At 33.1% G+C, this 17700-nt stretch overlaps 2 protein-coding genes across 4 annotated transcripts in view; both read right to left on the bottom strand.

Annotated features, from left to right (window-relative positions):
• The window catches only part of Scfd1 (sec1 family domain containing 1), a 94695-nt gene extending 94325 nt beyond the window's left edge, over positions 1-370 (bottom strand). Inside the window, exon 1 of the mRNA XM_027929687.3 lies at positions 272-370. Within this exon, the coding sequence (XP_027785488.1) occupies positions 272-332 (61 nt within the window). The 5' untranslated portion in view covers positions 333-370. The remainder of the gene's footprint in view (positions 1-271) is intronic.
• A 577-nt stretch (positions 371-947) lies between these two features.
• The window catches only part of G2e3 (G2/M-phase specific E3 ubiquitin protein ligase), a 61719-nt gene continuing 44966 nt past the window's right edge, over positions 948-17700 (bottom strand). For all 3 annotated transcript variants that reach the window (XM_027929757.2, XM_071607800.1, XM_071607801.1), the window contains 3 exons: positions 15399-15571; positions 5991-6181; positions 948-5284 (listed from right to left, as the gene is read on the bottom strand). In XM_027929757.2, coding sequence (XP_027785558.2) covers positions 5028-5284; positions 5991-6181; positions 15399-15571 — 621 coding nt within the window. In that variant the 3' untranslated portion in view covers positions 948-5027. The remainder of the gene's footprint in view (positions 5285-5990; positions 6182-15398; positions 15572-17700) is intronic.

Genomic DNA, 17700 nt, shown 5'->3' with positions numbered 1-17700 from the left:
TTCTGAGCCTCGGTAGTAAAAGGCAGACTGTAGTAATCGGCCTACTCCGGAAGCCCCTTCTCAGGTACCACAGGTGAGGGCCAAGTCTTTAAGCGAACTGCATCTCTTCACCAAAAACTCAAAGGGGAGGGGCTCTTGATGCACTAGGAGACTAAACTCCTGGAGATCGGTCTTTGAGTTACACGCACCACAACCAAATGAGGACGACAAGCAGATGGAAAGGATGTCTCTGCGCAGGCACAAACCCACAGAGAAGAAAATAAGTCTGTACCTGTCTGTCTCTCCCGAATACTGGCTGCCGCCACCGCTGCCGCCATTTTGACTCCCACCATCCACTGCCCGGCTGGCGAGCGGAGCCAGATGACGTGGCTGTCCCTTCCGCCCCGGAAGCAGAGGTCGGAGGGGCGGGGCTTGGAACACACTCCGCCTTCCAGCGGGACCGCTTCTCCTGGGCTCTTGGGACACAGTTTGGAGATCCTGTTGAAGTTAACGTCTGAATTGCGGGTGGTGTTTCCTTTCTAGCTACACCCTCTCAAATGTAGAGTAGGAATTTAATCCCCTAGAGTAGGAATTTGTTGCTGTGTTAGGAAGCTAATGATACGGAACAGATATTTTGGTCCTTACATTTAAATGGTAACAATACTCAAGGTTTGTAAGAATCACAGAACTAAAGTACATGAAACTCCGGATTCCCCTTCCTTTTCTAGAAACACAGGACGTTTGGAGCGTTGCCCTTATATGGTAGATTTTTTCATCTCAATCTCTCTCTCAGTGCTCTAGTTTTATGGTGTTTTTTCCTGCATGGATACTGGAGTCAGGAAGGTGCCAAAAATGTCTTTAATTACAAATTCACAAAACATTACTGAAGTAGGGTGTGTATCTGTGGGGAGGGTTGGGTATTGTTGATGTTTGTATACTTGAAGTCATGCGATCACAACAGAACAGACTGATAATTTCCATAATCCATAGATTTTTATTGGATGTCAAAAATGGATATACAATTTCTCATGTTCAAGGTTCATTGCTGACATTTTGCTAGCTGTTGAATGTTTCTTTTGAAGTTGCATAAAATTCTGAAATAATAGATGATGCCTTAAAAGTTTAACTTTGAAACTAGTGTTTTCTTCAATGGTATTACAACTATTTTCAAAAAATCTTCAATGAACTAGTGTCTTTTTTTAGACAAATGACAGTTCCTGCCTTATGGGTAAGTTCTACTGCATACTGCATTCTTCAGGGAATATAAAACATAGACCCAACTCCACTTACAAATGCAAATCTATCATGTAACAGTTTCAGTTCCATCAAAGACTCCTTTTGAGGACTACATGAGTCATACTAACATAAAATACTGAGACAATGGTAAATTTATGTTTAGTAGGTGTATGTTATGTGTATGGGGAAAAAAAAAAAAACTGTCCTGTGGGTAATAAATTTACAGAAAAATATACCCCAGAGAAGAACAGTAGCAGCAGATGAATAATACTTGAAGGGCTGAGATTATGGTATTTCTTTTGTATTATTAGAATCAAAGAATAAAAATGCATTCTGGGTGGAGGACGGGAAAGGCAGCGGAGCACAACAGACACTAGTATGGCAATTTGTAAATCAATGGATGTGTAACTGATGTGATTCTGCAATCTGGGTATGGGGTGAAGGTGGGAGTTCATAACCCACTTGAATCAAAGCGTGGAATATGATATGTCAAGAAATTTGTAATGTTTTGAACAACCCACAATAAAAAATTTAAAAAAAAATGCATTCTGTTATCACAGACTACCTCAGAACATTTCATGTATAGAGAGGCTCCTGGTTGTCAGCTGCTTATAGGATCTCTCAAATGTGGAGAGTACAGGATTTTGGATGTTACTCAGTTTTGTCAGAATCTTAACCTTGTGAAATCCCATCAAGTTCTTTAATTTAGTTTATATAAGCACATTTAGTGGCACATTTATTCAGAAAACTTCATTGTCATGCTTTTTGATTACATCTGGCCACTTTTAAGATGGGGAGAAATAGGCTCACATATAAATGATCACTTAGCATAACACCTGGCATACAGTAGGTATTAGAGTATGTTTGGGAATTTGAAAAGGGTCAAAATCAGAACTTGAAAACTGGGTCTGTTCAAGGCAATCCAAATTTCCTTAAACTACAAGTCATACACATCCACTTCATCATTACATGTGTTCTTCTTATGTTTTGTATTGCATTACTTTAAGCACAAAACTTTGCATTACTTGAAGCATAAAAAACTAACAGCTTACAGAAAAAGTAATAATAGAGTATGTTAATCACTATATACAATAATTATGTTTATAAATAGAAAAATTTTATGATCAATGATCATTTTCTTATTATGATTGAATACTAAAGGCAAAGTCACTGAGAAAACTTATCCATATTTCCCGTTTACTTAGCATTTTAGTACTGAGTGCAGATTTGAATAGCTTTCTCCATATAATTAGGGAAAAATTATGCTTTAAATAGAAGTCAAAGTAAATTCTCAAGCTAGTAAACAAATGAAGACTTTTGCTTTACTAAAAAAAAATTGTCATAATGTAGAAACTAAATATTACAAAGTATAAAATTATAATCTAAAACTTTTTGGTATTTTAAAGAATCCTTACCTTAAATTCTAAAAGAGTAAAATGACCAAGTACAAGAATAGTATTGATAAAAGATCGACAGATAAAGAACCCATACTAGAAACAATTTTAAAACTGTTTTAAAGAAATGAATATAAAACTAATCAAAACCATTAATAATAGGTGCATAATAGTCAATTTATGGTTTTCTTCAATATTAAGTAAAAGAAAACAAGCTTAAAATAATACGTGCCATTTAGACAATTGAAACGGTAAATACATATACAAACTTTGTAGCATAATTCCTTTATAAAATTCCGCATCAGTTAAGAATTGTGCTGTAAAACGAATAGGAACAGAATAACACAAACCATTTGACAAAGTAACACTGCAGAAAATAAATAACCAACAGGTTTCTCTGATATGCCTTGACTGTACAGATTAACCTAAAAATCATAACAGGACATCCTTCAAACCAGAAAACATTTTACAATATATTTACATTTCACTTTAAGAGGCTAATATTCTGAATTATTACTTACACCATCTTATACTAAGGCCTTCTCTATACTTAAGTGTAAGGAGGAAATGAAATACCAGTTTTAATTATTATTAACCAAGCATGTTGCTCCTAGTCCCTACCCCCACCTTCACAAAGCATGCGAGTATTGTATTGGTTTTAATTAGTATACAAGGGGAAATTAATCAAAACTACAAACCAGAAAGTAGATCTAATTGTTTTTTTTGGGGGGGAGGATTATATTGATTTAATGGCTTTTAAATTTTTATAAAAACTAGATGCATTAAGAAATAAAATACCTGATTTATCAAAACATTTTGAATAAAAGCTCTTTGGTGAGCTTGAGGTTTATATTAGATATTAAACTTTTAAAATAACTGACCCTTTAATTACTTTTGATAATCTAACAATTTAACACATGGCAAAGAAATGCCTTGTTTATTAATATTGTTAAATAACTAAAGTAAGTAATTTGCTAGGTCTGTTAGTACAATTTGAAAAATATGAGGTAATAAGGGAAATTATGTTAGGATTGTTTTCATTTTCCTTTGGTTTTAAGAGATATATTACCATAAGTCAATCTTGGTAATTTTCTTTAAAAAATATTAATAATTTGAGTATTGGGGAGTCTCATCTTCGGGAGGATGAGATTATGATCATAGCTAATACTTAAATGTAGCAAGAAAATTGTGGTTAAAACATTTTATCTCTCATAATGCCTTACCTACTATATAATGATTTACTTTAGCAGAAAACCAGGGCTTTGTCTCGTTTATATTTCATAATAGATTGGGATCTGATAATAGATTAAGGACATCCAATTTCTCAATTTTTTTGGTAGGAGCACAACTATGGGAACATGAGTATGAAACTATATATCTTCAAATTATTTTTACATGATTTCTTGTTAATTTTAGTAGCATTACTATTGTTAAAAATAGACAAGACAGGAGTTTATAGATGAATATACAGAAACAATACTAATCTGTATGGTGAGATTACAGTGGGATTTTCATTCTGTTTGTATTTTTTACTTTATTTATATTCTTTTTTACTTTATACATTGCTTATATAAAAAGATATCTTTCTAGGGTAAAGAAGATAATTGTACAATGGTATGGAGCTGGTTTGCCTATAATACAACCACCTTAATAATGTCAAAACCCATGTATAACACATTATAATCCACAGAGATCATTCAGATACCTAAAGTGATTATGGATTAGACATACTGAATACCACAGTTTTTTTTAAAAAGGTCTATGATTAAAACCAAGACTTAGAAGATACTATTCTCTTAGGTATTTTCAGTTACATTGTATCCACCTCAGAAGTGTTTTTAAGCCTCTGGAACATGCCCAGAATCCAGACAATTTTGTGCAATTCTGCTTTTTATATAATACTTCCTATTAGAAATAACCTAATTGCAGTGTGGGTAATTTTAACATAAATCAGTGATCTAGAAATATTTTAGCAATGGATTTAGTGCCATCTTTGAAAAGCATAAATATAATGTATAAACCCCAGAATCTATGCCTGATTCCTAAAGCAGGATTTAATCAATTAGCTCTTCTATTTAATGCTTTAAAATAAAGAAAAATTTGAAAATGGCACCTGCCATGCTATTATACCTGAATCAAATTTGTACAACCATTCTAAAAGTAATTACATTGAAGATTATGAAGCCTGTACATTAAGAAAACAGAAAAACATCACCAATTTTGACTAGAATGCCTTAATTGAAAAAACTTCTGTTTTGTTTAAATGGCCAAAACATTCCTTTATGTTTATATCATAAATTTTATTGGGTCAAGAAGGTGACAAGTTTGTTCAAAACTGATGATTAATAGATTTTTGAAACAAAAGAAAGTTTTTAATAGCAGCTTTTAAAGAAGCATCTCTTTGTTCAAAGAAACATTTTAATGTTCATTGTAATGAGAACTTTCTTCCTTTCCTAGTCTTAGAGTGTTTCTTATGGCGAAGTCCATATTTTCTTGAAACTCTTTATATGTACTGGTGATTGGAAGAGTTAAAGAGTTATTACACTTGTTTCCAACAGGAAAATCCATATGAAGACACTCAATTGAAGGAGTGGGTTTAAATCCTACAGGTGGAATGGAACTGCAACCAGTTGCAAAAATAAGAATGTCTTCCATTGTTGTTGCAGATTTGCCATCTGAAGTTTACCAATAAAAAAGAAAGAAAAAAAAAAAATCCAAGTTACATATTGATATTATCATAGTCTCTTCCTCAACTAGACTGAGAAAATTGAAGACTTCCCACATTCATCTTAGGCAAATTAAATCACTAAGTGTAGGAATAGGCAAATATTACATTCAATTAATGAATCTCAAAGGATTCATAAAGTAATACAACTACTCATGATATATTTGACTTCTTTTCTATCATCACTGATTAACATACTATTTAAACAACTGCAGAGAAAAAACTAAATGGTGAACAAACAAAAATACAGCTAATTGAACTTTGGTTGAAAGATAAAATTTTCTTTATAAAATGGATTTACATTGCTAAGCTCAGTGTTAAATATCATCAGCACAGCCCTGATCAGAGGATAAATTATAATTAAGTTGAACTTCAGATTGAAAAAGATAAAATAAATGATTAGCTTTAAGACTGTTTAAGACTATTATGTGCTGTGGCCATCATCCATATTTTTAAAGTTATATAGGCGAAAATGCCTTTCACCTCAAATTATCTAGAGGTAAGCCTTTTCTTATCACTTTCAACACAGTAATATAAACTTGTTTTGAAATAAATGAAATAAGACTTATGAATATCAAGAGGTAAAATTCTGTAAGAAATAAAATGTCGAGACAAACATTCCGAGATAGTTAAATAAAAACAAAATATCCACATACCCTCAACGGTCTGTAAGTAACTGTTCCAAAACCCCAAAGCTTGTACATCAGGTAATGTGTGTACTGTAAAAAGATCTCTAAGGATCTTTGCAGAAAGATTCTCAGGTTTATGACAGAGGATGTTACAAAATGCTTCTGGGTAAGTCTGAATTTTTTCCAAAACACCAAGAGTTTTCAGACCCTGCTTAAAACTTGAGAGGAAAAATAACAAGCCAACATTGTTTGGTATTACCTTATTAGGGAATCAAAACATTTTTAGTAAACTTACTTTATGGATACACTATGATACTTTAATGTCAATAACAAGCAAATACATTAATGAGTGTTTTCTATGACTATATTATTTGACTTTATAGTTTCAAAATTAACATTTTACTAAGAGAAAGAAGTAAATGTCCTAAGTATTTTATACTTCAGAGCTATTATAAAATTTAAAACGTATTACTACAAAGAAATCAGAAGACATCAAAGTGGGAAAATATTTTAGTATACATGACAAAATATTAATTTCTCTAATATACAAAAAATACAAATCTTTTTCTAAAAGATCAATAATCCAATAGGAAAATGTGCATGAAAAATATGTATAGTTATCAGAAGAAATGCAAATAACAAATGAATATTCAAATGCACATTCTCATTAATAAGCAAAGAACAGAGGTACCAGTGTTGTCTATCAGACTGACTTTCTGGATTCCCTAACCTTTTCCTCAAATAATCTGCTTAGATTGGTTTATTTCTCCTTTTAGAACTTTCCACAAAAGCTCTCATATGGTGTTATAGTTTGGATATGTGCTGTCCCCCAAAAGCTCTTATGTGAGACAATGCAGAAATGGTCAGGGTTGAAATGATTAATCGTAAGAACTATGCCGGCTGGGCAAAATAACCGAGAGGTGACAAGCAACTTGAAGGTTGAAGCGGGAACTACTTTATTGCAAGTGAACTCAGCGGGAACTGAGTGAGAACTCAAAGTAGAGGGCACCCGAGATAGAGCCGCTTCTCTGCCAGACAGCAGAGGTATATTTACTTAACTAATTACACACAGCTTAACTTAATTAACATCATCTAGATACAGCAGTCAGCCAATAAGGAATCCTCATCATCTTAATGGCTCCCGGCGTTGCTTCACAAACCACTCCTCCTGGCAAAGTGCCAGGCGCCATCTCGACCTGATTTGCATCCCCAACAGAACTATAACCAAATTGGTGGATTAATCCACTTAAATGGATTAACTGGGTGATAAGTATAGACAAGTAGGGTGTGTCCAGAGGAAGTTGATGACTGGGCGTGTACCTTGTGGTTTATATTCTGTCCCTTTCTCTGCTTCGGAGCTATCATGTCCTAAGCAGCTTTTCTCCTCCACACCCTGTGTAATGATATTCTGCCTCACACTGGGTCCAAAACTATGGAACTAGATGACAACAAACCTCTGAAAGTGTAAGTCAAAATAAATTTTCCTCCTTCTTAGGTCTTTTGTGGTCACAGCAATGCAAAAGCTAAATAAATGTTTTTCTGTTACTTGCTTTTTTCAGAGTAATTTTCACTTATTTGTGAAACCATTTCTGCCACTTTAATTAGGGCAGTTTGAACTATCTTTTATAAATACTTTTTTACTCCTTGCCAATTTCTGTATTTACTGATTTTCTAAACTACCAATTCACCCTATTTTAATGTCACAGTAACTCTTAGTTTTAAAATTATTGCTCCCTTAAGGTTTTAACAAACATTTTGAAATCTAAAGTGAATCAATATATTTACTTTCTTCCTGAGGAATACAAAAAACCTTATGTTTATAACTCTACTCACTCTCATACTACTTATGCTATTTAAAAATTATTTTAGTTCCTACTTGTATTGTAATCCCTCAAATTAGACATTAATTTTCTGTACAACCAGTGTTTATTTTTATCGGTTTCTTTATTCACCACTCTTTCTCCCTTGAAAACCTCTCTGTTAGAATCCTCCTTACCATTTATATCCAGTAACCTTGCTTAACTCTAAATACAATGTCTTGTTTTATACAGATAATTACATAGCCTAAAAAGGTAATGATTTTATTTTTTCTAAACTTTAATAATATTCATTTGTTTGTTTAATTTGTTACTCTGCTCAGACCTCCAACATGTTATTTTTTTTTTTTTTTTTTTCATTAAGAAAATTTCACATATTTTTATTTTATTTTTTTTTTAATTTTTATTGTGGGTTGTTCAAAACATTACAAATTTCTTGAAATATCATATTCCACACTTTGATTCAAGTGGGTTATGAACTCCCACCTTCACCCCATACACAGATTGCAGAATCACATCAGTTACACATCCATTGATTTACATATTGCCATACTAGTGTCTGTTGTGCTCCGCTGCCTTTCCCATCCTCCACCCTCCCCCCTCCCCACCTCTCCCCTCCCCTCCCCTCCTCTCTCTCTACCTCCTCCACTGTATAACCCTGAGGGTCTCCTTCCATTACCATGCAATTTCCCTTCTCTCTCCCTTTCCCTCCCACCTCTCATCCCTGTTAAATGTTAATCTTCTTCTCCTGTTCTTCGTCCCTACACTGTTCTTAGTTACTCTCCTTATATCAAAGAAGATATTTGGCATTTGTTTTTTAGGGATTGGCTAGCTTCACTTAGAATAATCTGCTCTAATGCCATCCATTTCCCTGTAAATTCTATGATTTTGTCATTTTTTAATGCAGAGTAATACTCCATTGTGTATAAATGCCACATTTTTTTTATCCATTCGTCTATTGAAGGGCATCTAGGTTGGTTCCACAGTCTTGCTATTGTGAACTGTGCTGCTATGAACATCGATGTAGCAGTGTCCCTGTAGCATGCTCTTTTTAGGTCTTTAGGGAATAGACCAAGAAGGGGAATAGCTGGGTCAAATGGTGGCTCCATTCCCAGCTTTCCAAGAAATCTCCATACTGCTTTCCAAATTGGCTGCACCAATCTGCAGTCCCACCAGCAATGTACAAGTGTACCCTTTTCCCCACATCCTCGCCAGCACTTGTTGTTGTTTGACTTCCTAATGGCTGCCAACATGTTATTAAAAGAAGGGACTAGTTGTGTGTATCCTAGACTTGTTTTAGTCTTAAGGGGAGGATATACCTAAAATATTTTGCCATTAGGGATGTTTGCTGAATATGTATAAGATACTCTTTTATCAACAGAGACATTTTAATTTCTCATTATATGAGATTAACATTATTCATACTCTTCCTAAATTGCTAATTTAAAACTAACTATAAATGTTTAGATGTGTCAAATGCTTTCTTGTGTCTCTGACTATAAAAGGATCTTAGCTTTTTTTCTCCTTTAATCTATTAGCATGGTACACAATGAATTTTTCAATTTTGCACTTAACTTGCTTCCTGATGTAAATCTTCCTCAGAATTGATATTTTTATTCACTGCTATTATAGGACTTCAGTAATTATTTGCATGCTTAAAATAAACTCTTGAGATCTGTTTCAAATTTCTTAACAGAACCTATAAATTTAGCAATTTCTTGCATCTTATTAGTTTAGTGTTACATATTCTGGAACTACATAGTTAGGTGCAAACAGATTCAAGACTGTTTAATCTTTCTAAAGAACTGAGGATCGGGCTGGGGATGTGGCTCAAGTGGTAGCGCGCTCGCCTGGCATGCGTGCGGCCTGGGTTCGATCCTCAGCACCACATACAAACAAATGTTGTGTCCGCCAAAAAGAAACCTAAAAAATAAATATTAAAATTCTCTCTCTCTCTCTCTCTCTGTCTCTTAAAAAAAAAAAAAAGAACTGAGGATCTTTTAAGATCAGGTTTTATTTATTTATTTTTTAAAGATCAGAATCTTTTATCTTTTTTTGTTGTTTAACAAATTTAAGGTCCTTAGTCTTGTAATACAAAAGTCTAAGCTATGAGATTAAATAGGTTTTCTTGATTTTTTCCCCTGCCCCATCCCCTCTTCAAACTATTTGGAAGATATATACAGTCTATCTGTATAATTTTAGAGCTTTTCCTTAAAATATTTATACTTGATTTAATAAAGTTTAAAGCCAATTAATACATCCATAGTACTACCTCAACAATACAAGCTCTTTAAAACAATAACTCCACTAACTTCCCTTACCATTTTACATAGTACTCTTTTTCTAAAATTTCAATTATTTGAAACTTTTCTTGCCAAAAAAGTAGTAGTATTTTAATGGTTGCTTGTTTTTATTTACCCAGTTTCTGCCCCCAACCCCACTCCTTTTCACTTCTTTGTCCATTGCTGTTTTGTTTATCTTAAACTTCTGGTTACAATTTCATTCTTCCTGAAGTATATAATTTACTAATCCTTTAAGAAGTAAACTTTGTCCAGAAATATTCTTCAATATATACATATTTTTAGTTGTTGATGGACCTTTATTTATTTACTTATATGCAGTGCTGACGAACCCAGTGCCTCATGTGTGCGAGGCAAGCGCTATACCACTGAACTACAACCACAACACTACTTTTATTTTCTTGACCCTTGAATAATGCAGACTACTTTCATGAAGTTATAACTTTGGCTGTTTCTGCTTTCAATATAATTAATGTTCACTTTTACAAATGTCTTTGCACATGCTGCTGTTCCATCACAAAGTAAGCTACTTTGGCTCATTAAGCCTTGTGAATCTGAGGAATTTTTCAAGTAGTATTTTCTGTAAACTGTCCCTATCTTAGTTAAGTGGATGCTCTTACTCTAACTTTAATACTGATTTCTTATTTCAATCTTCCTTTCTTTGTTCTAATCAAACCTTCCTATTCCTCTTCAGTTACACTTTCTCTTCAACTGTCTGGCATTTAATATAACCATCAAGTTTTCATTTCCATGATCATTTGTTGGTCTTTCCTATCTTCCTGTGGCTTTAAAAAAAAATTCCATTTTTTATTTATAGTGCTTTTTAGTGTCTCTGTATACAGTTTTAAAAAAAATATATAACAATTGGGCTGGGGTTGTGGCTCAGTGGTAGAACACTTTCCCAGCACGTGTGAGGCCCTGGGTTTGATCCTCAGCACCACATTAAAAATAAATAAATAAAATAAAGGTATTGTGTCCAAATACAACTAAAAATAAATATATATATATATATATATATATATAAATAAAAAACAATCTGCTAGCATCAACATTTTACCATTTCAAGTAAAATACAGAACACTTCCCTCCCTTTAAATCCCTTTACCTTTCCATGTTTATGATTTAATGTCTTAAATATTTCCTCTACATACACTGTGAACCACATGAAGTAATGTTACAATTCTTTCCTTGATAATCAAACATGACTTAGAAAACACAGGAGGAGAAACATGTTTTTATTCTTTTCACTAAAAAGAATGTTCCAAGACTCAATCTTGAATTACTTGCTTTGTTTCAAAAACTTGTATAGCCATTTTCTAAAGGGTATATCTGCTGGTGACAAATTTTCTTGAGTTTTCCTTCACATAGATTGTTTAGATTTCCCCTTCACTCTGCTGTGTCATTCCTTGGGTCCTTCCTAGTAGAAACAGACAGTTCGCTCTCCACCTTTCAAAGTTTTCTTTTGCTTGTTTTAATATAACATTTGGAGTTTTTGAACAGTAGATATCAGGAGAAATAGAAAGATGTCTACACCTTATTCAGAAGCAGAAGTCCACAAACATTTTAATACAGAAATACTATTTGATTAATTTTATATTTTCTATTTTGTTCCAATTCTTTTAAAAAAATTTTTTTGGGCTCGGGCTGTGGCTCAACGCCAGAGCGCTCGCCTCGCATGTGTGAGGCCGTGGGTTCGATCCTCAGCACCACATAAAAATAAGTAAATAAAATGAAGGTTCAACTTAAAAAAAAAAAAATCTTTACAATCATTGCAAAAATACTTTGTTCTCTTGCCCAAATCCTTTACTGTGCTATTTCTCCCAATTCTTGCTTTTCAGCCAGATGTAAGTTTTGCCATTTTTTACTGGGAACCCCAATTTGAGAGGACTGCTTTACCTTTAAGCATTCCCATTAGACTTGAGCTATAGAAATTTCCCTACACTGCTGCTATATATTTGCTTATGTCTGGCACTATACAAGCTATTATGAATCCTAAATTAATTCTTAATTAATTCTTCTTTAGACTGGGGACCACACAGAAAGTCCAAAAACAAGTTTGAGGCAAGTGGAGGGTTTTTGTTTCTTTCCATGACAGCTAAGGCACTTTAGCATTTGGTTTCTTTGTTCTTTCTTACATCTGTGGGGCTACTTTCTTATAAGTCAAAACATACTTTGCTATATAACTTTGTATGTTTTATATAAAAGGAGGGATTAATTTTCAACTTCTTTTTTCTTGCCTCTTCATTTTGATTTTCCTAACAGCTACTAATCATTATGGTTTTAATTTAAAAACTCTTACATACAAAAGCCTTTCTTGACATCTAGACTACTCATATCTCTAAAAACAAAACAAAACAAAACAAAAAAAGAAATAAATGACAATGATTCTACTCTAATTTAGAGAAAAATCCATTTGTAGATAAATGAACTGGGGGGGGGGACACATACCTCACTAAGAGATGCACTTCAAATAAAATTTTACTAATAATAACCAAATCTAAAATATACTAGGATTTTATATACTAACCTTATATATGACTTATATATAATTTATAATCATAATTATAAGTAATAATTCTGTTCCTAAGAAAATTTTACTATTCAAGTCATACCAGAGAACATTTTGCTGTATGATAGTAGTATTTTAAGCTGCAATATTAAAATATATTGAAAATCACATCTTTTGCAACTATTTAAGATTATGATGGTATTATTATGGTGTACAAGAGTGCTAGGGAACATCCCAAAAGTCTATCAACAGCAAACTGGTTGAAAAAACAATATATTCAAACAATGGAATTCTGAGTACCCCTAAAAAGGAATGAGTAATATGTCTATTCATGTACTATCACAGAAATGAACTCCAAATACACTGTCAAGTGAAAAATTAGAAGAAGAAAGGGTGGATGGCATGTTACTATTTATCTAATAAAAGGAATACACATACATACATATCCTCACATATTATCTGCTATTTTTAAAAAGAAAAACAAACAATGTAAGGAGAAATCATTAAAAAAAAAAAAAAAGCCAAAAGATTACTTCATAAGGGGATGGAAGGTGAATGTGTTTAGGATGAAAGCTACACTTCTTTGAATACACAATGCATCACAAAAGCATATTTTTATATGCTTTTACTATTTATTTGACTTCAGAACCATGCAAATACTTTATATAACTATTAAGTAAAAATTTCATTAAAAAATCACAAAAATATTAAAAACGAAAAGTATATCCAACTTATAGTGCAACACAGGGAATAACTATTCCATATAACTGAAAAACAAATTGTACAGTTCTACAAAAAAACAAAAGGACAATAAGTTAAATTTGTTTTAGTAATATTATGTTATTGGTAAAAATGTTAGTATTGTTATTTTGAGACAAATGTTTAGAAAATGAGGAATGAGTAAAGAACTATACTTTAATTCCCTGGTGTCCTTAAAATTGGGATTCTTAACATGGGATATAGAAAAACTTAAGTCATGTAATAATGAATTTGAAGTATCAGTATGAATCCATGATGTATTTTTATCTTTCAAACTCTTCTCCAAAAAAACAAAACAAAAAAACCAGCCAGACATGATTGTGCATGCCTGTGATCTCAGCAAATTGGGAGGATTGCAAGTTTGAGGCCAGGCTCAGAAACTTGGCAAGACCCTGTCTTTAAAAAGAAAAAGGAAAAAAGGACTAGTGATGTAGCTCAGTGGTAAATGAGAGAAAAAAGAACCCCTGGGTTCATTCCCAGTATTCAAAACAAGCAAAACAAAAAACAAACACAAACACAAAACAAAACCAACCACAAAAAGCAAAAACAAAAGGAAACAAATAGTATAGCAACAACAACGACAACAAAACCCTCACAAACCAAAGCAAAACAACTTCAATAAAACCACTGAAAAGGGGTCTGGGTGTGGTGATGCATGCCTGTAATCCTAGAGGCTTGGGAGGCTGAGGCAGGAGGATCCCAAGTCCAAAGCCAGCCTCAGCAACTTAACAAGGCCCTAAGCAACTCAGTGAGATCCTGTCTCTAATAAAATACAAAATAGGGCTGGGGATGTGGCTCAGTGGCCAAGTGCCCCAGAGTTCAATCCCTTGTACCCACCCTGCAAAAAACAAAACCACTGAAAAGGCTTAGATACAGTAACCATCCTGGAAAAATAAGCATCCCTGGCATCCATCCACATTGTTTTTTTGTGTGTGTGTGTGTTTGTGGTGCTGGGGATTGACCCCAGGCCCTTGTGCATGGGAGGCAAGCACTCTACCAACTGAGCTATATCCCCAGCCCCACACTGGTTTTTGAAATACCATTTCCCATTAAAAGAAACAATGCTTCCTTAGGCCAGAATGTACAAAATGAATCTGAATATTTTCATCACACAATATAGAAAGAAAGCTATCAAAGTCTATTAAGGGTCACATCAAAAGAAACAAAAAGTTAAAAAGGTCAAAAATAAGATAATACAAAACTTCAGTAAAGATAAATAATAATCATTTTAAACACATCACATATATTTAAATCCATAGGTGATACTGAACTTTTAAAAAATGAATGATCACTTCTGAGATAATATTGTGTATGGTGAATAATATTGTATGTTGACTGAAAATAATACTGAAGTCAATAATAGGAATAAGAATATAGAATAGGACATTGATGAACAAGATTAGCCACAGGTAGATAACTTTTAGTATTAGACGGTGATCACACAGGCTACTTCCATATATATTTGAAAATTTTCATTATTAAAAAAAATGACTGTGAGGGGAGACATAAGTTGTCAGACATATTTTTAGGGTTATTGGGACAAAATTTTGAAGACCAATGTTCTAAACTGAAGAAGAGCAAGAATCAGATCTACCTTGTTACATGGTTAGGACCTATGTTACCTAGCAGACTGAGGTACTCAATATTTATTAAAAGAATGAGATAGACAGAATAGTAAGCATATGTAGTAAAAGTTTTCAAAGTAATTTTCTTTAGAAAAATAATTATAAATTGAAGTAATGGTTACTTCTCCTAAGCATAATACATTTAATTAATTCTGTATAGATTGATCAGAAAAGGGCTGGGGGATAGAGCTCAGTGGTAAGAGTGTTCACCTGTATGTACAGGGTGCTGGGTTCAATCCCCAGCACTGCCCAAAAAATGAAGTAGAATGATCAAAGAATAATGATCATCATTGAGAGGTTAATTTTAAGGCATTATTTTAAAATAACTTTTTTTTTTTTCTGAAAATAAACAAATGTATCTCATTATAAGATAATGAACCACTTTGAACATAATTTGGGAAAATCTTAACATAAAAGCTGCTTACCTTTCAAAGGGTGCTTGGACTCTCTTAATTACATGGTAGAAAAGTATGTCTTTTACCAACATATACTTATCACTTAATGTTGTTAAAAGTCTAAGACATCCAATAAGCTCTAGGTAGTTGTAGCATTCATTTACTACTGAGTTTAAGTCAGTCATATTTGTTGCAGTATTTATCTGTAATGAAGGAGAAAATATACCTACTTTACCCATTTATTGTGAGTGATACTTACATTTCAAATGACACATTATTTTATACTCAATTTTTTAAAAAAGATATTTTTATTAGTTATTGATGGACCTTTATTTTACTTTATTTTTTCTCAGCAGTGCTGAGAATTGATCCCAGTGCCTCACCCATGCTAGGCAAGTACTCTACCACTGAGCCATAACCCCAGCCCCTTTATACTCAATTTTTGAGTACATCAGGGTAGAGTGGAATATACTAAAAAATATTTTCTAGAATCAATGTTTGAAATCTGGTTCAACAAATATTGTATATTTCTGCCTTCAAGATCTAGAGTATAACGCCAGTTTAATACAAGAAATTGTTTATATAAAAATCAATGAAATAGAGAATTTTATAGCTCTAGAGGGGCAAAAGAGATGACATGAGGAAATTTCACAAAAGAGAAAAACTATTGGCTGAAACCTAAAAGATGCATAAAATTTACCAAAAAAAAAAATTCAGTATTAAAAAAGAAATACTTGGGGCTGGAGTTGTGGCTCAGTGGTAGAGCGCTTGTCTAGCATGCGTGAAGGCACTGGGTTCGATCCTCAGCACCACATAAAAATAAAATAAAATAAAGGGTTAAAAAAGAAACAAAGAAATACTTAACTATTTATGTGCCAGATACTTGCATATAGATAGATTAGCTGTTAAAAAAAAAAAAAAAGATACAGTAGGGTTGGAGTTGTAACTCAGAGGTAAAGTGCTGGCCTAGCATGCGTGAGGCACTGGGTTCGATTCTCAGCACCACATATAAATAAGTAAATAAAGGTCTATCAACAACATAAAAATATTTTTAAAAATATAGTAGGAGAAAGATAAAAACAGAGGCAATCAATAATCCATTCATAGAAAATTTCTTTCCAAAACATTCTTCTTCCAGAGATTAATGATTCCCTCATTCTTTTGAAATCTCTGCTGAAATCTCTTTTAAGTTTTTTTCTCATTACTTTGATCAAAATATTACCTGTATTCTCTGTCAAAATTCATAGTTTAGTATATGTTGCTCCATTCCCCCAAATCCCTGAGTTTTAGCTGGACACCCAGCCAGACTTTCTCTGGAGCTAATGAGTAAGGTCTATCTAATGGGATATGAGTCAAAACAATGTGTCAAACTTCTCTGCGCTCTGCTACTTTCAACAAGATGAAGATAATGTTCTAAGTAAACAAAATGAAAAGAAGGAACCCAATACTACCCTAGATGATTTTGAGTACTGAAACTGTACTTTAAAATAGGGGCCTCGTCTGTCAAGGGCCAGACAGTATTTTCTGCTTTGTGAACTATATGGTGTCTGTTGCAAATACTCAACTCTACCACTGTAATGTGAAAGCAGACAGATACATATCAAAGGGGTGTGGTTTTATTCCAATAAGCAGACATGGTCTAGACAAGATTTAAGAAGGAAATAAACATCTACCTTTATTTGGACCACCATCTTTTTGGGCTTATTTGTTAAAGAAGCTTAGCTTAAACCCTAACTTTAATATACATCAACTTTTATTTATCCAACTCCTTTTATTCTGCTATATATATCTTCATAATATATATTTACTTTATGGTGGTATTTCTTGTATTATGGTGGTATTCCTTCCTGTAAGAAGACAGAAACTTGGTTCATTATTCTGTCTTCAATGATAACATACTACACTGTGTGTTATCTTGCTGACTGTGTGTACTTGCTGACTAAATGAAGGAAAAAAACACTTCATGTTAGGAAGTGAAGAAAGCAGAGTATATAAAGCCATGAAATGCTTTATTGTGAGTTTAAACTTTGTTTAAAAAAGTCTAGGAGGGGGGATTAGTTTTGTCTTAACCCATTAAATCCTGAGTTTTCAATTCTGTGAACATTTCAATGAAATGGACATAGGTGCCTAAAAATAGGTTGGAAATCATAATCTAGAGATTATATATTAACATCATTATACTATGACCATATTCTTGTTACTACAATTATATTTCTTATTACATACTGTATTTAAGTTTTATAGGTATGCCATATCTATGGCAATGGGACAAAATGGGTTAAACATGCGGCCTAGTGTGCTAGCAAGCCCCAGATCATATCTGCATATAAAA

This window comes from Marmota flaviventris, chromosome 2 (assembly GCF_047511675.1).
Source record: "Marmota flaviventris isolate mMarFla1 chromosome 2, mMarFla1.hap1, whole genome shotgun sequence".
NCBI classification, from domain to species: domain Eukaryota; kingdom Metazoa; phylum Chordata; class Mammalia; order Rodentia; family Sciuridae; genus Marmota; species Marmota flaviventris.
This window is presented reverse-complemented; position numbering and strand designations above follow the sequence as displayed.